We start from the raw sequence: 21,755 nt of genomic DNA, 5'->3' as shown, positions 1-21,755 counted from the left end.
GTGCTGCATTCCTGCGGAGGGAGCACACTGTGCTCCTAACACCCTTCTGTGACATTATTTCAGACTGACTCAGGGGGACAGATGTCTCCTACTAAATCATCCACACAAATGTCTCAAGCATCTGTGTTTTCCTCTGGAGACTTAGAATTTCAGTATTCAACAGGTCTGATCCTGCTTAAAATGGTGAATATGTTCCTTTGATCTGCTTAGCAAGCAGATCCCACAAGGCAGACTTGCAGTTCATTCACCCTTGTTTTGAGGGCCCTGGGATAATGACTAATACAGTCAGTCAGCCTCAGGGTATTAATCCTTGTCCTCCCTAAACTGCTGGGTATTCCTTTGGGCACTACCTTACAAGTGGTATTCACCAGACTGTTCTTATGGCTTGGTTTGATGACATTCAGCACATTCCTGGAAAATTTTGCTTTCCTCCTATGACTCTTAGCCTTCTACATCCTTTTCCAGGGTCACCACTTGTTCCATAGGTTTAAAGTTCAAAAGCAACATGTTTTGCAGCTGTTTCCTTTGTCTCTGGTACTCTTCTCATTACAATGATGTCTGGCTCCCACAATTTTCTCAAATGTAACATCCGTTCTTGCTCATACTTGCCAGTAGTGACACTCTGCAACTGTTTCTTAGTTGTGTGTTGTGTTCAGCCCCAGCTTCTACTCTTCTTGGCCTCTAGTATTTTCCACCTTTTTCCAAAGGAAACTAGTTATGCTCTTTTGTTGATTTTTTTTATGTATTACTTTTATATGTCCATCTGCCTGTATTAATCTGTTTCTCTGCATGCCAGTCCAACATGTACAAACATTGGTACCTCTTGTATTCTACTTGCTTCCACAACTCATAAAAACATAACACTAGTTTCAACAGGAACCTCTGTGCTCTGAAGGTATTTGATTAATAGAAAGTGGAAATCCCAGTGTTTTTTCCATCCCATTGGGAAGTGACAGGCCTACCTCTCACAGGTTTTCCTTGCATTGTTTGAGCTAGTCAAGTATTGTTCATTCAAGCCAGCTAAGGATCTGCACTCATAGATGAAAATGAAATCACAGCCTTTGTACCGCTCCATGTAGAAGGCATGGGATCCTGTCTGCTGGCCAGCAGAGGTTGCTCAGAGCACGTTAGTTGAGTGTTCTGCACTCTACAGTTCTTTATTTCTTAGTAAGTAAAGTCCAGGGTTTTTTAATCTTCTGCAACATTTGCTCCAATATCCTGTTTCTCTCCTCATGCTGGGTATTTGTTTTGATGCCTCATCTTTCTGGAACAATGACAGAGTTGGTGAGGGAAGCAGAAGACGGGAGATTGTCCCAGAAACCTGTCCCTGGAGTCGAGAGATCGCAGCCCTTGCTGTATTTGGAAATTGCAAAGCTCTCTTTGGATACATTTCCCGTCATTGTGGACTATATATAACCATATGCATGCTAATAGATGGAAAAAAATCATACTCCTCTACAATCTAGAAGGAAAGGAAAAAAGAGATCATTATTGGTTTCCATCTTTAAATACCCCTGAGGTTAGTGGAGTGCTGATGAAGGCATCAGTGTGGTGTTGAGTTTGGATAGAAATGCAGACAGTTAAGAAATATTTTGGAAAGATCCAAAGGAAGCCATGCTTCAGGTTTGGATTCAGACCCAAATATCTTCAAATTTCATTAATAATGTCTTTACGTGGGCTGCAGTAATGGTCTTAATTATATTTCTCCCACACTGGCATGTCTAGATTTTCTTTAGGAGATCTGAAGTTTGCTACATAACACTGTGGACACCTTGTTAGTCTCCTGGTGCTGCCTTAGTAGAAGAAGCCTCCTACTGCACTGCGGTTGTGGTTCTGGATTTGTGTGAGGTTCTTTTTTTCCTGCAAGGCTGTGTTTATTCAGAGAACACTAGCTCCTAATCCAACAGCATATCCATATAATTTCAAATCGATTCCTGCAGGAGGAAGGAGAGACTTCTGGATCTAAGGTGGAGTCATTTTACATATTTTAATTGCATATCTTCATTTATCTACTTGCTTTAAAATAAACACCCTATTGTGATGAGAGGAGGAGCAGAGTTAGGTATTTCTCTGATTGAGGGTAAGAAGTGTTGCAGGTTTCCTCAAGCATCCTCATTTCTTTGCCCACCCTTAGGTCAGAATTTCTCTGGACTAGGAAAGTCCAGAGAAAAGTGACACAATTGTAATCATCCATGAGACAAGGTTTGAGGAAACTTAAGTAGCTCAAGTTGATCCTATGCAATGGCTTTAGGAAGAGTGACTGTTTTTTGCGTGACTTTTAATGCGTCCATTGGGCAGAATAATGTCCCTTCTGACATGTGGTCTTGATGTGTAATGATGCCTGAATGTCAAGCAAACCAGGATGATTTTTTTTCCCCCTTGGAAGTCTTGTGTGTTTGGCATTGAGAAGGGACTTGGTCTTATACAAACCTGTTCTTCTTTTTTTCTTTTTAAAGAGAATTGTTTCATTAAAGCCAAGGAGGATTTCTTGGGTTTGGATATGTGGGATGGTAACATTATAAAAACATGAAAAACCCCAATACAGTTTCACTATTACCGAGACATTAGCAACAGACTGTTTTGTCTTTGTGGTTTGCAACTGGAATGTTTCCAGTTGTTGCCAGAAGGCTACATTTAATTTGTACTGTGTTTGCATAAATAGCTTATTTGTAAAAATCACATTTTACTTGAACAATTCTAAATTATGCAGTTATCATTGGGAGAAAAATGATCTATTGTTCTCTTTAAAATAAAATGGTACTGCCCTTCCAAAGTATCCAATGGACAAAAGCATGAAAAATCATAGTATACTTATAAGTTGCTTATCTCATCCCCAGAATCAGCTCTCACATGCTCATATCCTCTGGGTTTGTAAAATACAAAAGATTTTTTAAATTACTCTCTTAATTGTGATGTTGGCATTATAATTACTTGTTAAATAAGATTCTTTAACAATGACGTCCTTGTTGTCAAAGCAGTTGGATTTCTTTGCCTGGTATGAATAGCTGCATGTTCTGAGCTGGGAGGCAGCAACTGTGGGAGCCTGACTCTGTTGAAGGAGGAATTGATTGCTTAGAGAAGGCTTTTTAGAGCACTCTACAAAAATCTCCTTTACCCACAGGCAAATGAAGATTAAGGAAAATACAGGACATCCACCTCTGTGAACTCAAACAGCAGTCGGCAATTTCCCCTCCAATTAGCATCTCGTTCATGTGTTGGAGGAAAAAAATGGTTGGGTTTTTTTGGCCCTTAAACCCCTTTTAGCAAATTCTCACATTCTGTAGGGTTCAAGATCAGAGGTAGAAAAGAAAGATGTGATTGGCAAAGACTTTTTATTCATACCATAGTATACCATAGTTTTTCTTATTCTTTTTTAAGTTGTGGTTACTCATGAGTTACACATTATTTCTAAGTTCTGCTTGAAGGATTCCATGTCCCTGTAGTAAGTGTGAAATGAACACAAAAGTGTAATGACTGCTGCTAACTCCAGCCAAGAGTCATATCATTTCTCAGGAAAGAATGTTTTGTTATTTGTCAGTTATGGTTTATACATACATATATATATATATATATATATATATATATATATATATATATATATATACATATATATGAATCTCTAAGGCTCAGCTTTCAGCCATTAACTCTTATATTAGAACATTCTTTGTTTCTTTGACATACAACCACATGTAGCACATCTGAACTGAGTCCAGCAAGAGTTCTGAGAATCTTGCATATTGACTATTGATAGAGTGTATTGTTCTCTGCCACATGTGCATTTCCTTCATTCTTTTTCAATGCTTCTCTTCTCTTTTCTTCCTTTATTCAGTATACTTTCAGTATGTACACAATATTCTTTTTAAATTTCTATTGTTCTCCTTTTTCTTTTCCTGTTAACAATTATCTCTCCCCCTCCCCTTCTTTTCTCTCTTTGATCCACAGGTTTTGCAGTGCATGTTGGTCTCTCTTCATTCAGAACTTGACATTCAAAGGTACATGATGAAAATTGAATCCTCTCAGAGAGTTAGTACTGTACTTTCTTTTTTCTGCACTCTGCTGTGAATTGAGTTTGTTACCCTTTAATTGTGTGTGTCTTGCTTCACAACTAAAATTCTCAAATAAATATGAATCTGCATGCTTTGTCTCTCTGTATTTCACAGCAATGAAATATTATGTATATAGATTAATTGCATATGGGAGTGTGATGCATGTGCGTCCTCTGACAATTTTTTAAATTCTGACTTTTCCTTTAATGGCATGAGAGACGTGAAGCTCTTGCATTAGATGCTCTGAAATCCACCAAAATTCAGTGGGAGATCCTTGATAAGTAAGTGATTCCTAAGCACTGTCCCAATTCCAGCTTTATATTTATTTTATATACATATTTGGAACTGGCTTAGGTGGTAAAAGTCTTGCTGCAAAATTAAGGACAGCTCTGTGGGCAAAGCAGTAAATATTTTTGTATTGAACATGCAAAAAATCTTAGTTCTGCAACTTGCAGAATTATCTTATATGCACAGTGTACCTCTGAAGTCGCCTGTATCTCACCTTTCATCCCGCTGGGCTTCTCTTCCATTTGTAGATGGCTTCTAACGCCATCCAGAATGGATGTCTGCAACAGTTGTCTTTTTTCCCCCAGGGAGGGAGTGAATGTGTACAGGCCTTGTAGATCCACAGGTAGAAGGTGCCTCTGCATGGTTTCTACCACAGTCAGGAGCACAATCATAAAAGCCCCAAGATAAGGCGCGGTGGGAGCCAGGACGCAGGACGGGGAGCAGGCAGAGGCTCACTTGCACCTGACTCGTGTTCCCCTCTCAGGCTTTAAGGAGGCCAATAAACATGGGACCACAGGGAAGGGTGGGAGAGGCTGAGGTGTGGAGAGCAGGAAGCTTCTCCCTCCCTCGCCAAGGTGGCCTCGAGGGAGGGAAAAAGAAGCCAAAGAGCAAGGTGATGAGCTGGGAGAGAGGACCAGCAGAAGCTTCTACAACCTCTCTCCTGCGGGAGCCCCGTAACTCTCCCAGGTGCCAGAGCAACAAGCTCTAGTAAGTGCTTCAACACGTTTACTTCCACGAGTAGAGGCTAAAAATAAGTCCACGGTTTAGGTGTGTCCCGGGCCGTTGTTCCTGCTGGGGGCTGGCAGCCGCCCCTGCCCGCTGACCCCGCTGCCGCTCGCCGGCCCTCCTGTCCATGTCCATGGGGCTTTTTTCGGGGATCTTTCAAATAGCATGTTAATGCAGAGCGCCTTCTCAGCTTGTAGAAACACAGAAAAACAGGTTTTGCCAGGATCGCTGCACGGTGTTCCTTTGCTTTGAGAAACAGACACCACAGAAACAGACCCTCCTCCTGTTTTCCTCAGGGATGTGTGTGGGAGGAACAGGGATGGGTAAATAATCTTCTTGAATCAGAACTCACTATCCCCTAGGTACGTTTAGGCATCTGGTATATATTCTTCGTCCGTCCCCCCGTCCCCCCACCCCCCTCCTAGTTTTTGCATGTGGTTTTAAGCATGTAAAGATCTTTCCCCTTTAATCAGCATAATGACAGTTTTTGTTTAAATCATCCCTTTTAATCTTCACAGTTCTCATGGCGATTTTGGGGATTGTGTAGGTAGGAGTTACCTCACCCACTGCTGATGAAACGCAGCCATCTCCTGGATGGAACAAAGGGTCGTGCTGGGTTGTGAATACTTCACAGTAGAGTTTTTCAGGAGGGAAAAGAAAAATAGCTTCCAACTGAAACTGCCATAAGGTCTTAATTAAGACAAATGCTGATGTCCAGGCTGGAATTTATGGATAACTTATTTAAACAAAGTAATAATAAACTGAAGCTGCGATGCAAGAATATGACAGAGACTGTGAAAGATGAAATTTTGGTCTGAGGAAATTAATGGGCCCATAGAAGAAGCCTTGGCAGGGAAAACTAGTGAGGTGACTCGTGGCCTTTTTAATTTGACTCTCATGTGTGAATAAACTCTTCACATGACGAAGGATTAGAATAAAGCAGAGAGAGAAATTATTTTATTTTCAAGGTTTCTTTCATTAAGTATGACTTTTGCTTTTTATTAGTGAGTGACTAATAGTTTTCTCTGTTGTTTTACTTCACTTTCTACCATCAAATCTCAGGTGTTTGTAGAAAAAGAAAACCTTGGATTTGGACAGAAACATACTGTGAAATATTTTTACACTTTATTGTGGATGGCTTGGGGTTTTCTGATATTACACATATTCCAAAGAAATGCCACAGCATGTTGCATATTTCAGTCTGGACTTGTCTGGACCAATTAAGCTGCTCTTAGACGGGCTGTTGAGTTCCTTAGGGCAGCATTTTCAAATGCAAGTTCCTGCAATTAAACATCTGAATAAGAGGTCTGGCAGCGTAAGTGCTGAGCACCTACAGCTTTTATTGCTACTAATGAATATCTTTACTATAGACACACAGCTTTCCTGGAAAAACAGGTTTCAATGTATCTAGGTGCTTATAGTTTAAAAAAAAAGTTGGAAAATGTTGGTTTATGTTAGTAATATATAAAAGAATTTTGTGAAAAACTTTTTTTTTTTTGCTAACTCTGGGGATCAACCAGCTGAAGAGCAAGCCGTGGCCTTGCCAAGGGGGAGCAGCCTGTGGATATCCTCTCGGTGATTCACAGCACTCGGGATTAAAAGAAATGAGTTTTGGCAGTTTGCCACAGCAGGGAGCATGCAGCTGGCCACCAACAGGAGCTAGCAAGGCTCGTGGGAAAACGTGCAGATTTTTAGGATAATTTGAATATCATTACAACCTAAAAATATGGCAGAGAAACTCTGTCCCATCATTAGACGTGGTTTTTTTCCTCTAGGTGGAAGAAACTGGGGTCAGCATCAGTGAATACAGAGTAGTAGATAAAGATCCTGTCATCAGCAGAGAGGAGTTTTATCTTCAAATAAATTCACTAAATTGAGTAAAATGTCCACTCGTTGGAGCATCCAGACCCTGTTACAGTGACAGGTAGTATGTGGCTGTGACTGAGCATTACTGGTGCTGATGACTGAGTTATCTTCCCCTCCTCATTCACCATGGGAGGGCGGAGGAATGCTTTCTTTTACCTAACTTGGAAAAGTTCTTCTGGGTCTGTTTCCTCCCTTTCTCAGTGCATGTGAAGATCCGCTCTGGGGCAGTACCTCGGGTTCACAGGACACCGAATTCATTGCTTTGCTCCATGGCCGCACGGCGGGTGGGCAGGGGAGGGCTCTGTGGCCTGGGCTCTGCTGGCACCGCTGCTGTGTGAGCATGGCGAGCCCAGGCTGCGGCCGGAGTGCTGCAGAGAGGGGCAGCTCGGGCAGCACCCAGCGCACAGCGTGCCTCCACGCCAAGGAGGCTCCAGGCAAGTGGGGTACCTTGCTTCAGTGCTAGGGTGGTGGGCAACCATAGCTCAGGCATCTCTCCTTATCAAAGAGGAAAAAATTCTGGCTATTCCTACCGTATAAATCCATATTGCCACCAAACTGAGATGTTTGTGAGAAATAACTGGGTTTGTAACTCGTTATTGTTGATTCAACAGAAAACAGTGAAAAGTTTGGGTTTGAAATAGAGAAATGAAAGCTAGAGACGTGTTAGTCCATGAGCAGGCATTAGGGAAGAGTGTAACTAACACCTACAGAATCTGTATGTAGGCAAGTGGGCAGCTGCCCTCCCACTCTCTTCAGCTCTGGAGAACACGGATGCTGGCATGTGCCTGCTCCTGGCATGGTACCATTTCCAGCTGATGGCATCCCAGAGAAAGATGCCATAGATTTTTGCATCTCGTAATGGTGAAAAAGCACCAAAAGCACAGAAGTGAGTTTGTCATGAGAGATGGTTTAATGTTGCATTCAGCTGCTGAGTCACTCCCCACCCCAGCTCCCCCAGTGAGACAGAGTATCCAAATACATCAGTTGCACAGAGGTAATATGAACTTTAGTTTATATAGACTTGTATAAGCATTTAACTTTTCTGAGAAAGTGCTATGGAAAAATATGGAAAATGTTTAAAACCGAGATAATATGGGTAGTATTTGCTTTCTCTTCAACAGTAACGTGTCGCTCAGCATGTCCAGACAAGTAAAACCCTGTTGCATTAATATGGAAACCCAAAGACTCTGTATCTGTGGAAAAAGCAGATCCATCTTTCAGACAACAATAATGTGACACAAATGTGATGAAGAAGTATTGTTGCAGTAGTAAGAATCCATGTGCTGTGACAATATTTCAGAGTTAATAAACTCGTCATACACTAAACACTGCCTATTTGCAGTCTGTCACATATCCCGTATCCATCTTTGGCACATGTCGCAGGACAATTAGTTTACATGAAGGTCAAGAAGAGTAGGCTTCCATTTTTCTGCTGATTTTTCCTCTCTATTTGAAATGTCAAGAAGACTCTTAAATGGGGGGGGGGGGGGGAGAGGGGAGCTGCCTGTGCTATGTTTATTAGAGTACATGATTGGAAAAATGTATCTTACTACCTCTGTTTTATTTTTGGTGCCTTTGTTTACCATTTGTACATTGCTAGGAGTGCTAGCAGCTTCTAAGATATGTAAAATTATTCTCCCAAATAGATAAATTTCTGTCATGATAAGGGCTAAGGAAGTTCTTGGAAACAAGAAATAAAAAGAGGGAATTGATCGCGAGATGAAATTAAAACTTTCTTTGGGTTGTGCAGTTTTTTTCTGAGTTCTGTTTTGTCTATGGAAATGTGTGAAGCAAATTTGCAGGAGAAAGGAAAAGAGGGGGAAAAAAAGTTTCTGTTATATAGATTAGTATAAAAAATAACTGGAAATGAGCATAGAAGAACAGAACTATGAAGAACAGAAACATAAAACTGGCTAGAACAAAAGCAAGAGAGGATTAGTGTGGACAAATGTGTGCAGAGGACCAGAGGCAGAGGCATGCAGAGAACTTGATGAAAATCCCTGCTACTCCATGACTGCCCATTACATTGGCATCTCTGCAGTATCTCACTTTTTGTTATTCAGGTACTTTCAGGCTTTATTCCTAATTATTTGCAATTTTACTGCATTTAAAGAGCCTTGCACCTTTTTTTTCTTTATTTTTTCCGAGTCAGTGAAAGGGCTAAAGCAGATGTATTGAAAGTGCATTCTTTTGCCAAGCTGTAGCAGGCAGATGTCTGTCATAAGGCATGATTTACTACAGTTTTAATTCTTTGTCAAATTCCAAGAGTGGTTGAAAGTGGATCTTCTGTAATTGCTAGCTCCATGTGCTATACTTAAATATATACCCTGAAAAGGTTACAAGGGTCTGTATCCTTGTAAATAAAATAGTGTATCTTAAGTAAAAGAATCATCAAAAAGCACTGTGTAATTACGTGTAAGTTTGCACCAGAATTGTCCATCCCTATTCTGGCCTATCTTTTCTGATGATCTTGTAACCCAGAACTAGCACAGACAGTATCTTTTATCAGAGAAGTCCTTAAGGAGGGTCAGTTCTACTCAGCTGGTGAAAGATTAGCCCTGTTGCACAAAGAAATATTCAGGGGAGTGCCTCCTAACATATTTGGGGGGAGAGACCATGGCTGAGTGAGGAAATGTAACCTAACTGGTCTTGGCAGAGGGAGGAGAGACCTGCTGCCTCCTTCTGAACCTCCTTCTGTTTTCTGGCACTTATCCCCAAGGTGGCTTGGAATGGGCCAGCATTTCCTTGAGTTTGTCTGCCTCTGTGGAATCCTATTTACACATTTTAATTTTGGATAATGCTGCTCCTTAGTGGGTATATCTTGAGTTTTCTCCTCTGTTAGATATTTCAGTTTTTTTGCTACAGCACCATTCTGACTCACAATGCAGCAGTCTAGACTATGACTCTAGTTGGGTCCTCTACAACAAACATTGACTATTGGGGTCAACATTTATTTTGTGCAAGTTTGTACTGTGTGCTAGTTCCTGAAAAGTCCTTAAAATGACACTTGCTGAAGTATTATTTTAAGCATTTTAATATTAGTGAACATTTAGTGGAAAAAATATATATGGCATTACTTATTAAGTATTTATTTGACATTTGTTTTATTTTTCTTATCTGATATTAGAATCAACCCCCTGAATAATTATTACAGGGTTGTACCATGCTGAAAGTTTCTGTACTGCTTTTTTCAAAAATCTTTACAAATACTAGAAGCTACAGCTCTGTAAATGTTGCTGGTTCCTTCCCCACTGCATGAGTTGGTTTTCCTAAGGAATCATACCTAGGAATCCGCTTGATTATTAAGTAGCATCAAGCCTCGTGCTTGTTGCCAATAACAAAAATGCTTTCCTATCAAATCTGCACTCATATCTCTTTTGAATACCCACTGTTATTGCTGAGTATGAGAATATTTTTAGAATCTGTTTAAAATTCAGAATCCTGGAATGTAATGTTTAGAGAAGTTTAGCATGACAAATAACTTGAAGCCTTTCATAAACTTCATGTGTGTATTTGATGGATCTCATTTACAGTTTGCATTGGCTTTATGTTTGTGTCACTCCACTTACTGGAGTAGGATTCCTATGGATTTGAGCTGGTGGATTAAGAGGAAGACTTGGCTTTGTATCTGAGCAGAATCCATGATATGCCTCCAGATTGCTTTAGAAAGCTGCAGCATTGGTGGTGGGAAACAAGGGCTGCTGAAAAAGGATCTTTTTTAGTGTGGTGGGTTGACTCTGGCTGAACACCAGCTACCCACCAAGCCACTCCATCCCCCTCCTCTGCTGGAATGCAGGGGAGAAAATATGATGGAAAAATGTCATGGCTTCAGATAAATGCAGTTTAATAAAGAAAAAGCAAAGGCCACATGTGGAAGCAAGAGTAAACAAAGTATTCTTTATTCCCCATCAGCAGATGATGTCCAGGCTCTTCCCTGGAAGTGAGGTTTAATGCTCCAGTACATGTAGCAGTTGCTCCACAGGACAATTGTGGTAACAAATGGTCCCTTTCCCCCTCCTTTTTCTTAGCTTTTATTGCTGAACAGTCATCAAGTGGTATGGAATATTCCTTTGGTCATTTTGGGTCAGCCTTCTGACTATATCCTCTTCTAAGATCTTGCCCACCCACAGCCTCCAGGGTGAGTGAGGGAATGTTGGAGAGAGCCTTTGTGCTGTGCATGCCCTGCTCAACAGTAGCAGAAATAATGGTGTGTTATCAACACCTTTGTAGCCACCAATACAAAGTACAGCGCTATGAGGGTTGCTATGGAGAGAATGATCTCAGACCCAACAGATTTAGGTACAGTAATGACATCATGTCATATGTGAGGATCTGGGATGCTGTGTCTTAGGTCCTACAGCATTTCCCCAGGGACAGCCAAAGAAACACAGCGTTGCTGAGGTTGTCTCCATCTGTGCATTCACAGGACACGTTGGGCAACTGCTCAGCTTAATCTGTGCCTGTTGGCTTTGGTAATAAAGTGTCCCCTTACTGCTCAAATATACATCTGTTCATATTATCAATGAACAATAGACATGCAACTGCATGTCTCAAATGACATTTGGGGATTATTTTATTATAAATTGAAGAAAAAAAATAAGCAAAAGCCAAGCAAAATAAGCTTGATCCATATTTTCATTTTATCAGTATTTATTTTCTTTAAGAAACAAAAAAAAAATCTCATCCCAACAAACTCTGAAACTAAGGATCTTTGGGGTTTTTTTAAATCCTGTTTCTTTTAGTCATGATTTTTTAGAAAGGGAGATTATGTGCCTTCTAGCTCTCTATGAATGCATTTATACAGATACGTTTTTAATAATGACAAGGAACTACAGAGCTGTAATGTCTTGGCTTGGTAATACTTCTGTGATATGCCTGTGTAAACAAAATACTTTAGCAGTGATGGTTCACGAGAGATTTTGGAAAGCTGAATGAAGAAGTACTGACTTATCAGATTCTTTTCTGTGTTTGCAGGTCACTTGTCACCGCTGTAACTTTCCTGGCACAAGTCCTTGTATTTACAACCTGCAGACTAGTGCTGACCATGTCAGAGGCACTTCAAAGCATACTTTGGAACAAATGTTGTTAGCTTTAAGTCCTGCATAAAATTCAGTGCTCTTGAACAATTTCATTGCAGGACATTGGATAGTACCTACTATTTTAATATTAGCATTTAGAAAGAGAGTAGTTTAGGAAGATTTACTTTCTTGTGAGGTATATCTAATAATTGTACTTTGTGAGCAACTGCACAACTTGGCAAGAACAGCCCTCTACAGACAGTTAAGGAAAATGTAATAAAAGTTGAAGTTCTTCATACACTCAAAGTCACATAAGGAATATTATGTGATGCTGAAATTACTTTTGCTCATTTCACTTGAAAAACCACTGAAAGAAACACATGTAAGCAAGATTAGTTAGCTTAGCTTTCCAGAAAGAAGCATAATGGTTTTTGGATCTTGACAGCATCTTCAAACCTTGAGTTGAAGTTGATTTTGATACAGGGGATTTTTAACATAATAGCATCTGACCTTAAATGAAAGGGGAGATAGAAGCATATAATTTTAATGCTATCTCATGCCTGGTGCTGATTATAGATGTCTATAAAGTTCATATTTACATACTGGGTTTGGGACGTAGTAAGCTTGCTTTGCTTTGAATTTCTGCTTTGTATGTTCCCATTTGTTGTGATATGGTTTGACTGAGAGAGACCAGGAAATTATTCTTTCAGAGTAATAGTACATGTGGTTGTGGGGGTGTTTCACCACACAGTATTGAATATGCTTCTTAAAGCAACCCCTTTTTGTGGAAAGGAATTATAATGTCATGTATAGTTTGCAAAAAATGTTTAGGACATTTTGTTTCCTGTTGAGTGTATTTTTACTAGGCAGATCCTACCGTGAAGAGCTGGTAGAAGTGCATAAATGAAAACATATCTCTCCCCTGCTGGAAGAGTTGGGTTTTTTCCCAGCATCTGTGTTTATCAATTCACTAATATGATTTCCTAGTAAAAGTCATAATTAATTTGGTCAGTTAATGAAGACAGTTCTGATTTATGCTGGTGCATTAAAAAAAAAAAAGTAATTGTGATTTCAACTAGAAATGTTAGATGGCTATTTTGGCTATGCTGCATGACCTGGATCTTGCATAGATGGCACAGCAGAAGATACTGAAATTGATAGCTTTACAACTCCATTACAGTACTGCTTTTCAGAGGATTTTTCTTAGCAGATTTTATAAAATTAGAGCGCGTGTGTGTGTGTATATGGACAAGGAGAATGGCATTACTATCAGCACATGTCTTATCCTCAGGGCCTTGTTAGCAACAAAATTTGCAATGTGGATATACAACCATAAAAACTGCAGCAGAATGTCCAAGGACACTTTTCCTAAATAATATACACAAGTGACTTCCAGCATACCAGAATTTGAAGAATTGGACTCCTTCCTTCTTCTCTTTGGTTTTGTTTTTCCTCCTACACTCTGGTTTCAGTAGACTAATAAGGAAATACTCTGTTTTGCAGACAAGAAGCCCAAAGCCATCCCAGAGCCCACAGCCTAATTTGGGTGACCACACAGAACACCTCTCTGAAGCATCTGCTGATTCCTTAGAGGCCATGTCTGAAGGTGATTCTCCAACCCCCTTTTCGAGGGGCAGCCGCACGCGGGCAAGTCTTCCCGTTGTGCGGTCAGCAAACCAAACAAAGGAAAGATCACTGGGTAAGAGCCTGCTCCAGTCCTTCTCCATTCTGTGTTTAGTCTGTGTTTTCTATTTGTGGATTTAAAACAATCTTTAAACAGTTTGGGGTTTAAAAAGTAAAGACTTTGGTAGCACATTATTTTTCATGTCAGATTGTTCTTTGGAAATGAACTCGGTATGGGATACTGAGTAACTTAGAGGAATGGTGAAATTATTTTCATAAGATCTGAAAGTGTGATTGGGAGCATGGTAGAAATGCAGGGAGATAGATTCAGGCCCTGACATGAAATGCTGAGTAATGGTTAAAACCCACTGCTGTGAACACTTTCTGCCAAGCCTGCACAATATTTGGCGATGTACTTACAAGATTGTACCCTCATTTTCAGACAGCAGACACAGGTTTTTCACTTTGTCATCTCTTCAAAGCCAGACTTAGTTGAAAGAAACCTAGAGATATTATTGCCTTTGTAATCCATCTTACTGAAAAGGTTTGTATTTGTGTGGTGGTAGGTTTCCGGGCTGAGGATTTGAATGGATATGCTGACGGAGATGCCCTTTACTTTGGGGCAGTGCCCTTCCGTCTGCACAGTGACACGAGAGATGTGTCAGCACAGGTGGACAGCTCTGCTTCCTGCATTCTTCCCATATCTCAGGGTTGAATTCAGCCCAGCTGCGAACCAGAGCTCCTTTTATGATGGTGAATTTTGTCTCAGAGACTCTGCTCAGCTGATGGATGGTAGGAGTAAAGGCTGTTCTTTTGAGGGAAGACACCAGAGGGCAGTTAAAGCGTGGTGGGAAGACACTTAACTCATCTGTGGATTGCTGAGGAAGGCAGGTTTTGCTCATAGGTAATAAACTGAAATGCTGCTTTCCTGTAGGCTCATTTCCCAATATAGAGAGTGACATAAATTGAAGACTGGTCTGTAAATCATACCATGCTTGTAAGCTTGTCATGGTGGTTTACTTGTCCCTCAATAATCTAAGACAGTTTCTGTCAAGAGTATTATGATATCTGACAAACACAGCAAATGTGAAGAAAACAGGGCTGGAAGGGGTCCCTTACTCTCCCGCAGCTGAAAAGTGAAGAGTAGTGGGGCTGGAAACAAGGAGTTGATCCTTGTCCATGTCATGGACAAATGGCTGCTCTCCCACAGCGGGCTGGGCCACCAGTATGTTGGGCTTTTGGGAGAGAAATTTGTGATATTTCAACTTGGATAAGACTTTTTGCTTTTGAGGTGTTTTTAAGAGCACATATATGTTTACTGTACATGCACTGTTATTTTTACTATACTATACTACCTATAAGTCACTGCTGGCTAGAGTATACACTGTATATCTCAACGCATTTAAAAAAAAAAGATTTTTTTTTTTTTTAAATTTTAATTGTTCTGTGAGTTCCTATTTTGCAAGCTATGTATGAGTCAGTTTGTTTTCAAGTTGTGGTCTGAATTAACATGGAGCCTGAGAAGGAATAACACAAATGCATTTTGGCTACCTCACTATCATGGGTTTGTCAGTCAGGACTAATCTAACAGGACATGGTATTCACATGGAATTGACCTAGAAAACAGTATTCCTATTGTGGACCCATTTAAAATTTCAGTCACAGCTTTTGGAATTAAGGTATATCTTGGCTAAGAAAACTAGAAGTCATCAGTTGCTCTATCATTGTGCAGCCTGGAGACAAAGCAAGATATTAAAATAAATGAATTCACAGTGCAAGAAAAAATTAAATGTATTTTAAAATACGTATTTGAAAGCTGGGAGCTTTTCCAGTGCGATAACTGTGGGAAAAAAATTATCTAGCAAAACTGCCAGTGAGAATCAGCTGAAACCTGGAAAGTGCTCAAAAGCTTTCAGCAAACTTCACTTGCAATTTGCCTGGAGGAAGCAGAACCTGACAGGCATCCAGCGAGGTTGCGCCAGCAGCCTCCTGTGCCCGCGCTGTAGCTTGCTGCTGTCCCTGCTCCAGTACCTCCTCGGTGAAATGAAGGCTGACAAATATGTTCACTTGTGGCCTCTCATGTGGTGCATCTGTCCAAACAATGGGCAGCACCCTGGTAAGGGCAGGCTCTGGCATCCTGTGGTGATGGAGTGACCAGGGCACCCGGTGCGATGGGCCAGAGCCCGGAGGGGCAGGCTGTGATCTCCCCTCCCACTGCAGCCACAGCTGCTGGTGCTCCTGCAGGGTCGGGCTGCACCTGCAGGGCTCCATGAAGGAAGGACATGGCACAGGGGGGATTTCCATAAATGCACAAAGAGTTGGGTTTGAGTAGCGACTGAGGAGGACGAAGCTTTATGGCTCAAGGGTTGCAATCATCTTTTTTGGGTGCCTCAGCCAGGGTGCCCGGCTACTCCAGTCCAGATGGATGAGGAGCAAAGGATGACTGGGCTCCCTACTGGTAAACCTGTGCCTAAAGTTAGGTGGTGTGAAAAGGCCTCTTCAGAAATGTTTGAGCCTGCCAACATTTGCATTTTATTTGCATTTGGAGGGATTACATAAAAGAGTAAAATTATACAAATGCTTAAGGATTGGCATGGGGAGGGTCTTAAGTAATCATGGAGTATTCTGATTATTATTTATTAGCCCCCAAACCCAAGTTTTGGCAGGTACAGATTTTAGTGCCTGATTAATTAGTTTGCTGCCACCTTATATGGAAATTCCATTCGTGATTATAATCCTAACACCTCAATCTTTTATAGCATTTCTTGCAGATGTTTCTCAAAGCCTGTTAAAAAAGAAAGTCATGGCCACAGTGACAATTTCAATCATAGCAAAACCTTTGCAGGGAGACAGATCATTACTTTTCAGCTGGCCGTAGAAATAACTCTCTATTCATAGAGAATTATTTATATTTAGTATATACAGTATGCAAGATATTATAACATACACAGAGAAAAATATAAATGCTAAAGGTAGACTTATATATTATATTGGAGGTAATTAATTGTTACTTACTATAGGCATGTAAAATCAGACAGAAGATGTGGGAATGGCCATAGACTTTATATGAAAAACCTGTGATTTGCTAGTAGTGGCACTGCCCTCTGATTCCTTAGGGCATGATTTAAGCCTAATGAAGTCAGCAAGAACTTTGATTTAGTTCATGGGAGAGGAACTCCCTGGGAAGTGCATTTCAAGTTAAGGCTGAGTATAACTTTAATGTATTCAGACATCTTAAAGAATTTTCCCTATCTTGCCTTTTATAGTGTATGCAAAGCAGCCAACGTGCAAAAAGGTCATGTAAATATTTGCTGTCATGGTCAGATGGCTTAACAGAGACTGACAGGTCTATGACAGCCTGAAACAACTAGTTCTAATTAATGAATTGAAACGCAGACCCTAGGAAATTATAATACTCTAATGTAGCTCAAGTTTGCCTTCCTGCTTTCCAAGACTGTTTTCTTTCCCATTTCTTCAAATTATAATAGCTAAAGGTTTTGGACTTGGAAAGAAAAAAACACACACCTCTTACCTGAAATGTTTTGTAACAAGAGTAGAAGTATGTAAATAATGATATTGACATATCGAAGTTTTTTCTGTTTCAATTATTGTCTCTACAGGTTATATGAAAGGCAGGTATAGGAAAGAGTGAAGTATGTGACTTCCCAGGCTAGCTCTTGTGCCCACAATTACTTTTTACTTAAGAGTTTCTTTCTCCTAAAATAAAATGTGGGGGGAAACCTGAAAAAAAGGCTTTCAAGGAGCAAGATACCATTTAGTATATACTGTCTCAACAGAGGCACATTCTGTCTGCCACCAAAAAGCTGATATGCAGGGTATTTTAGATGCTATGTCACACTGGAGCTGAATTTTGTTGCAACAGGTTGTATCAGCATGGATCTAATGGGTTCATTGCAGTGATACTGGAGTAGAAGATGTACAGTGTACCAAGCAAACCCATTAGTTATGTAAGTCTGTGTCTGTCACTTCTATATCTGTTAAATGACTTTTGAATGCAGCCTTTATTATTCATTTGCACTGCAGTAAATACCTTGAACAAAAACAGTGCCTTGCTGTGTTGGGTAATACATAGTGACAAAATACTCCTATTTCAGAACCTTGCAACATTAATAAATCAGAATGAAAAGTGGTGAAGATAGTAGGAGAGGTAGAGTAATGAGTGTACAAACTGGATGAACTGAATAAAACCATGTCAGGGTGGCAGTGGCTTTTCTCTTTATGCTAAGTAATGCCCTCACGAAAGGTGTAATGTCTTTATCCAGCTCTACCATCACTTCGTATTCTGATTTAGCAGCAGCAATTTGGGCCTTCAGCAATTGGTGTCTGCTGGATGACAGATTGGCAGCTGAAGTAGCTTGTACAGGCCTTCTGCCTTCAGAGGAAAGGCAGGAGGCCAGATGGAGCAGTCCCATGGGGTGTATCTAGGACAGGAGCTATCACTCGGATCAATCAGATCTAATTTTTGTGTTAGGTAAAATTTGTAATTCTACCTCTAACACAGTAAATCACACACACACCAGATCCTTCCATTTGATATAGGTATGCAAAGGAAAAAAAGTATATTGCAGTTCCATGCCTTGTAAGAAGTGTAAGACTTCAGCCAAGGAGAGAAGCATAGCCTGTCCCTCAGCACATTGTACTTAGGATTTGCTGCCAGGGCTGACAGCAAGTCCCTGAATGAGGACAGCTCTTGGATTTAACCATTGCTCACAATACTGTTTATATATTTAGGCAGTGATTCTAATGCATAGTTACTATGCTGTGCCTAAGTTCAGGTTTGTGTTCCCAGAGGGAAATAATGTCATCTCAGTGGTATCATATAAGACTATCTCTTTTATTAGTTCTTGTTCTCTATCTCTCTTCTGAGTTTCTGGCTACAGACTACCCAATTCAAGCAGGATAAGAGGATAATCACTGCATCAGAAGCTTGTTGATAGCCTGCTGATTAGGGTGCTCTCTTGGGACAATAGGGGCAGCTCTAAAGATGGGAGCCCTTCTGGATATTTTTTTAACTACTCATCTGTTTCATAGGAGATAGGTGCTTGTACCAGTGCTTTGCCCACTTACCTTCTGTGAGGAATAGACTATCTGTGGGTATGAGGGTGGATGTTCTTAATCTTGGCTTTAAGAAGGCCTTTCACATCTCCCACATCCTCCTTGTAGCCACTTGGGGAAGGTAGGGGTGGCCTTCAGGGTGTGTAACTGGCAGCTGGGTTTTAGCTGTGCTCCTCAGGGCTGGACTCTGTGCCAGTGATTTTTGACATCAGAAACTTTGTTGTTGGGATGGAATGAACCAGCAGTAGGGTCGTCTGACACTAAGTTTGGGAGAGCATTTGATGTGCTGAATAGTCAGATGACCACTTCACTGGGACCCAGTGAGCCAGAGAAGTGGACTAGCAGGGACTTCATGAAACACCAGAGAGGCAAATGCAGCCTTTCATCAGGGGCAGAACAGCCCTGCAACAATACTGGCAAGGACAGGTTGGCTTGGTGGCAGCTTTGCAGAAAGGACTTGGGGAATGACAGCAAGGTGATTATGTGTTTGCAGCATGTCCATGCAGCAAGGGAACACTGCATAGCTGTCTATGGGAAAAATTCAGCCAGCAGGTTGAGGGAAGTGATTATTCTCCTCTTCTCACCATTTGTGAGGTTGCACTGTGTCCAGTTTTGGTTCCCCAATACAGGAAAGATAATGACAAATTGGAATGAGTCTTGGAAATGGCCTCTTGGCATTCTTCTTCTTAATCATGCAAACTGAGGTCTTGGTTCCACGATCCTGTCTAAAGTAGCTTGTGAGGACTTCACACAAAGTCAATCTGTTTGTTAGAGCCGACAGAGGTGAATTTTTGGTGTGGTGCCCTAACCAACTATGCTCTTAAATGCTAAAAGTTCAACCCCTAAATTTTCTACTGACAGTAGTGAACTTTTTAGAAATGAAGTAACTGGAGAAGTATTGAAGAGAATTCAAGCTGTAAATACAGACCATTTGGTAAATGGAGCAAAATTACCAAGGCATGCATGGCCTGCATGACTTTAATGCTTCATGGCTATGGATTATTAAAATGGTCACATTCTTCCCTTGAACACATCAATTTTACCTCATTTAGTACTAAAAAACATGGTTTATAAAAATAGTTACTACTTAAATAATGAGTTTGATACAGCTGATTTATACACAAAGGAAATACAATTGGGTAGGATCTCTCTTTTTTGTGTGTTTATTCAAGAGGAAGATCAAATATTCCAAGAAATTTAATTGGTATTTTCTTTTCTTTTTTGCTTTTGCCCATTTAAAAGTTACTAACAAAAATGCCCCTATGTAAAGTACTTGACTACACTGGCCATAAACATTTCACATATCTGTGTAGTCTTTGGCAGGTACATCCTTGGAAACTGTAGTGGTCAGCTTGGCACCTTTGGCTGGGAGCCAGCCATGGCTTACTGGCTTCTTCAGAGGGCAGGGGCTCAGCTTCTGGTGGGCTAAAGCAGAGCCTGCATGGACATGTCCTGTGCCTGTGTGTGTGGAGTTCTCTGATTTTATTATGCAACACTGGTGGATGGGAGCTGCAGTAAATGCAGCATGGTAGAGGCCTCTATGGCCCTCTGAAGAATAACTCTGGTACATATGAAACTTCTTGCTCATCTCACTGAGTTGTTCAGTTGTAATTTTTAAAATATTGTGTTCTTGCAAGTTTACTGGCATTATTATGTGAGTTTGGGGTATGAAAATGTTGTCTTGATGGTTGGTTAGTTGGGCTATTCTGTGCAACAGAATACAATTATTGTCAAAAAGTGATCCTGCCAGAACATTGATTTCCACCTGGGGAACTAGGTTAAACTGAAATGTTCTCTCAGAATCTCTAGGTGATAGAAGTAACTGTTTCACAGTAGATGGACTTGCTGATATAGGTATATAGAACAGTTGCCTTTTGACAAGAGGCTTTTTCACAGGTTTTATCAGGCATCAGATGGGGAAAATACTGGGGGTTTTTTTGGTAAAAATATTTGTCCGTTTTCTTTTTGGTTTTTATTTATTCTTCTTAGCCAGCTGAATGCATTTGTTTGCAGAAAAGTGGTAGTATTTTAGTGGCAGTTAAAAACCTTTATTTTTCATAACATTTTGGTAGGAAATTCATGTGACTACTGAATTTTTCATCTGTCTTTTTCATTAAGTAACAAATTATTGCAAGTCACTGTAAGTAGCAAAGAATGATATAGCAGTAAAATGTAATACTAGACTAAATTAAACAGTTCCTGCTTTTATTGAAACTGTTATCAAACAACTTAATACCTTGAACAAATCTCTTCAGACTATTGTGCAAAACAAAAAATAAGCAATTGCTTTTATTCATTAAAATATCTACTTTTTATTCTCTTAGTACTTTAAGACAGCTAAGTATATTCATAGAACTTTTTCTGAATGTGGAGGACAGATTTTCAGGAGGGAGTACTAACAAAAGTTATTATGAGAGCTTCAGGCTAGAAATACCACAAGAATCATGGCGATGACCTCAGACTAGTTGAAACTGTGTGGTGAAATAGGAGAGTTAAGTCTTGAGGGTATGGAAAGTAAGAATTTAATACTGAGGAATTTCTTCCATGCTGCAAGAGTTGTTACTGTAATAAACTTGTGTCTGCATAACTTGGGCAGAATTTGGTGATATGTGTTTACTCTGTTCATTAGATAGTTTGGGGGGAAGGAGGGATGGGGAACAGAGAACAACAATATGGGCCTATGCCATGCTTACACTCCTGCATATGACAATTTTGTCAAAAGCAAAGAAAAAATTGAAGTATCTTGAAATCTTAGTTATAAGAAATTTAAGAAAATTAAATTTTAATTAAAATTCTAAAATGCACTTTTGAGGAAAGGCCTGGCCCCAACACAAACAGTTATCATTGAGACTTTAAAGATTATCCTTAGCTTTTAAAACTCTTTCAAGTCTCAGGTAATGACTTGACATATATATATAAGTAAGAAACAAGGATGGTTTTCCTCACTTTTGCTTGTTACCATTGCTGCTGACTACAGCATGAGGGAATGTCCAGACAGAGACAGTGACTCAATGAACTTATGGTGGAAGATCAAGCTAAAGCAGCATGAAAAGACAAAGATGCCCATCTTCTCAAAAAGATGTGGTTAACTGATGGTTAGGGGTAAAGAGTG

General features: G+C 40.3%; 1 protein-coding gene across 28 annotated transcripts in view; it reads left to right on the top strand.

Moving 5' to 3' along the window:
- The window catches only part of KIAA1217 (KIAA1217 ortholog), a 355,093-nt gene that overhangs the window by 249,784 nt on the left and 83,554 nt on the right, over positions 1-21,755 (top strand). For 18 of the 28 annotated variants that reach the window (XR_012054474.1, XM_072925432.1, XM_072925429.1 and 15 more), the window contains 2 exons: positions 3,943-4,023; positions 13,448-13,643. Coding sequence is in view for 27 of the 28 variants with exons in the window: in XM_072925432.1 (XP_072781533.1) it covers positions 3,943-4,023; positions 13,448-13,643 (277 nt within the window). In the remaining variant the exon portion in view is untranslated. The remainder of the gene's footprint in view (positions 1-3,942; positions 4,024-13,447; positions 13,644-21,755) is intronic. The other 10 variants (XM_072925433.1, XM_041714203.2, XM_072925446.1 and 7 more) reach the window with 2 other exon arrangements.

This window comes from Taeniopygia guttata, chromosome 2 (assembly GCF_048771995.1).
Source record: "Taeniopygia guttata chromosome 2, bTaeGut7.mat, whole genome shotgun sequence".
NCBI lineage: Eukaryota > Metazoa > Chordata > Aves > Passeriformes > Estrildidae > Taeniopygia > Taeniopygia guttata.
This window is presented reverse-complemented; position numbering and strand designations above follow the sequence as displayed.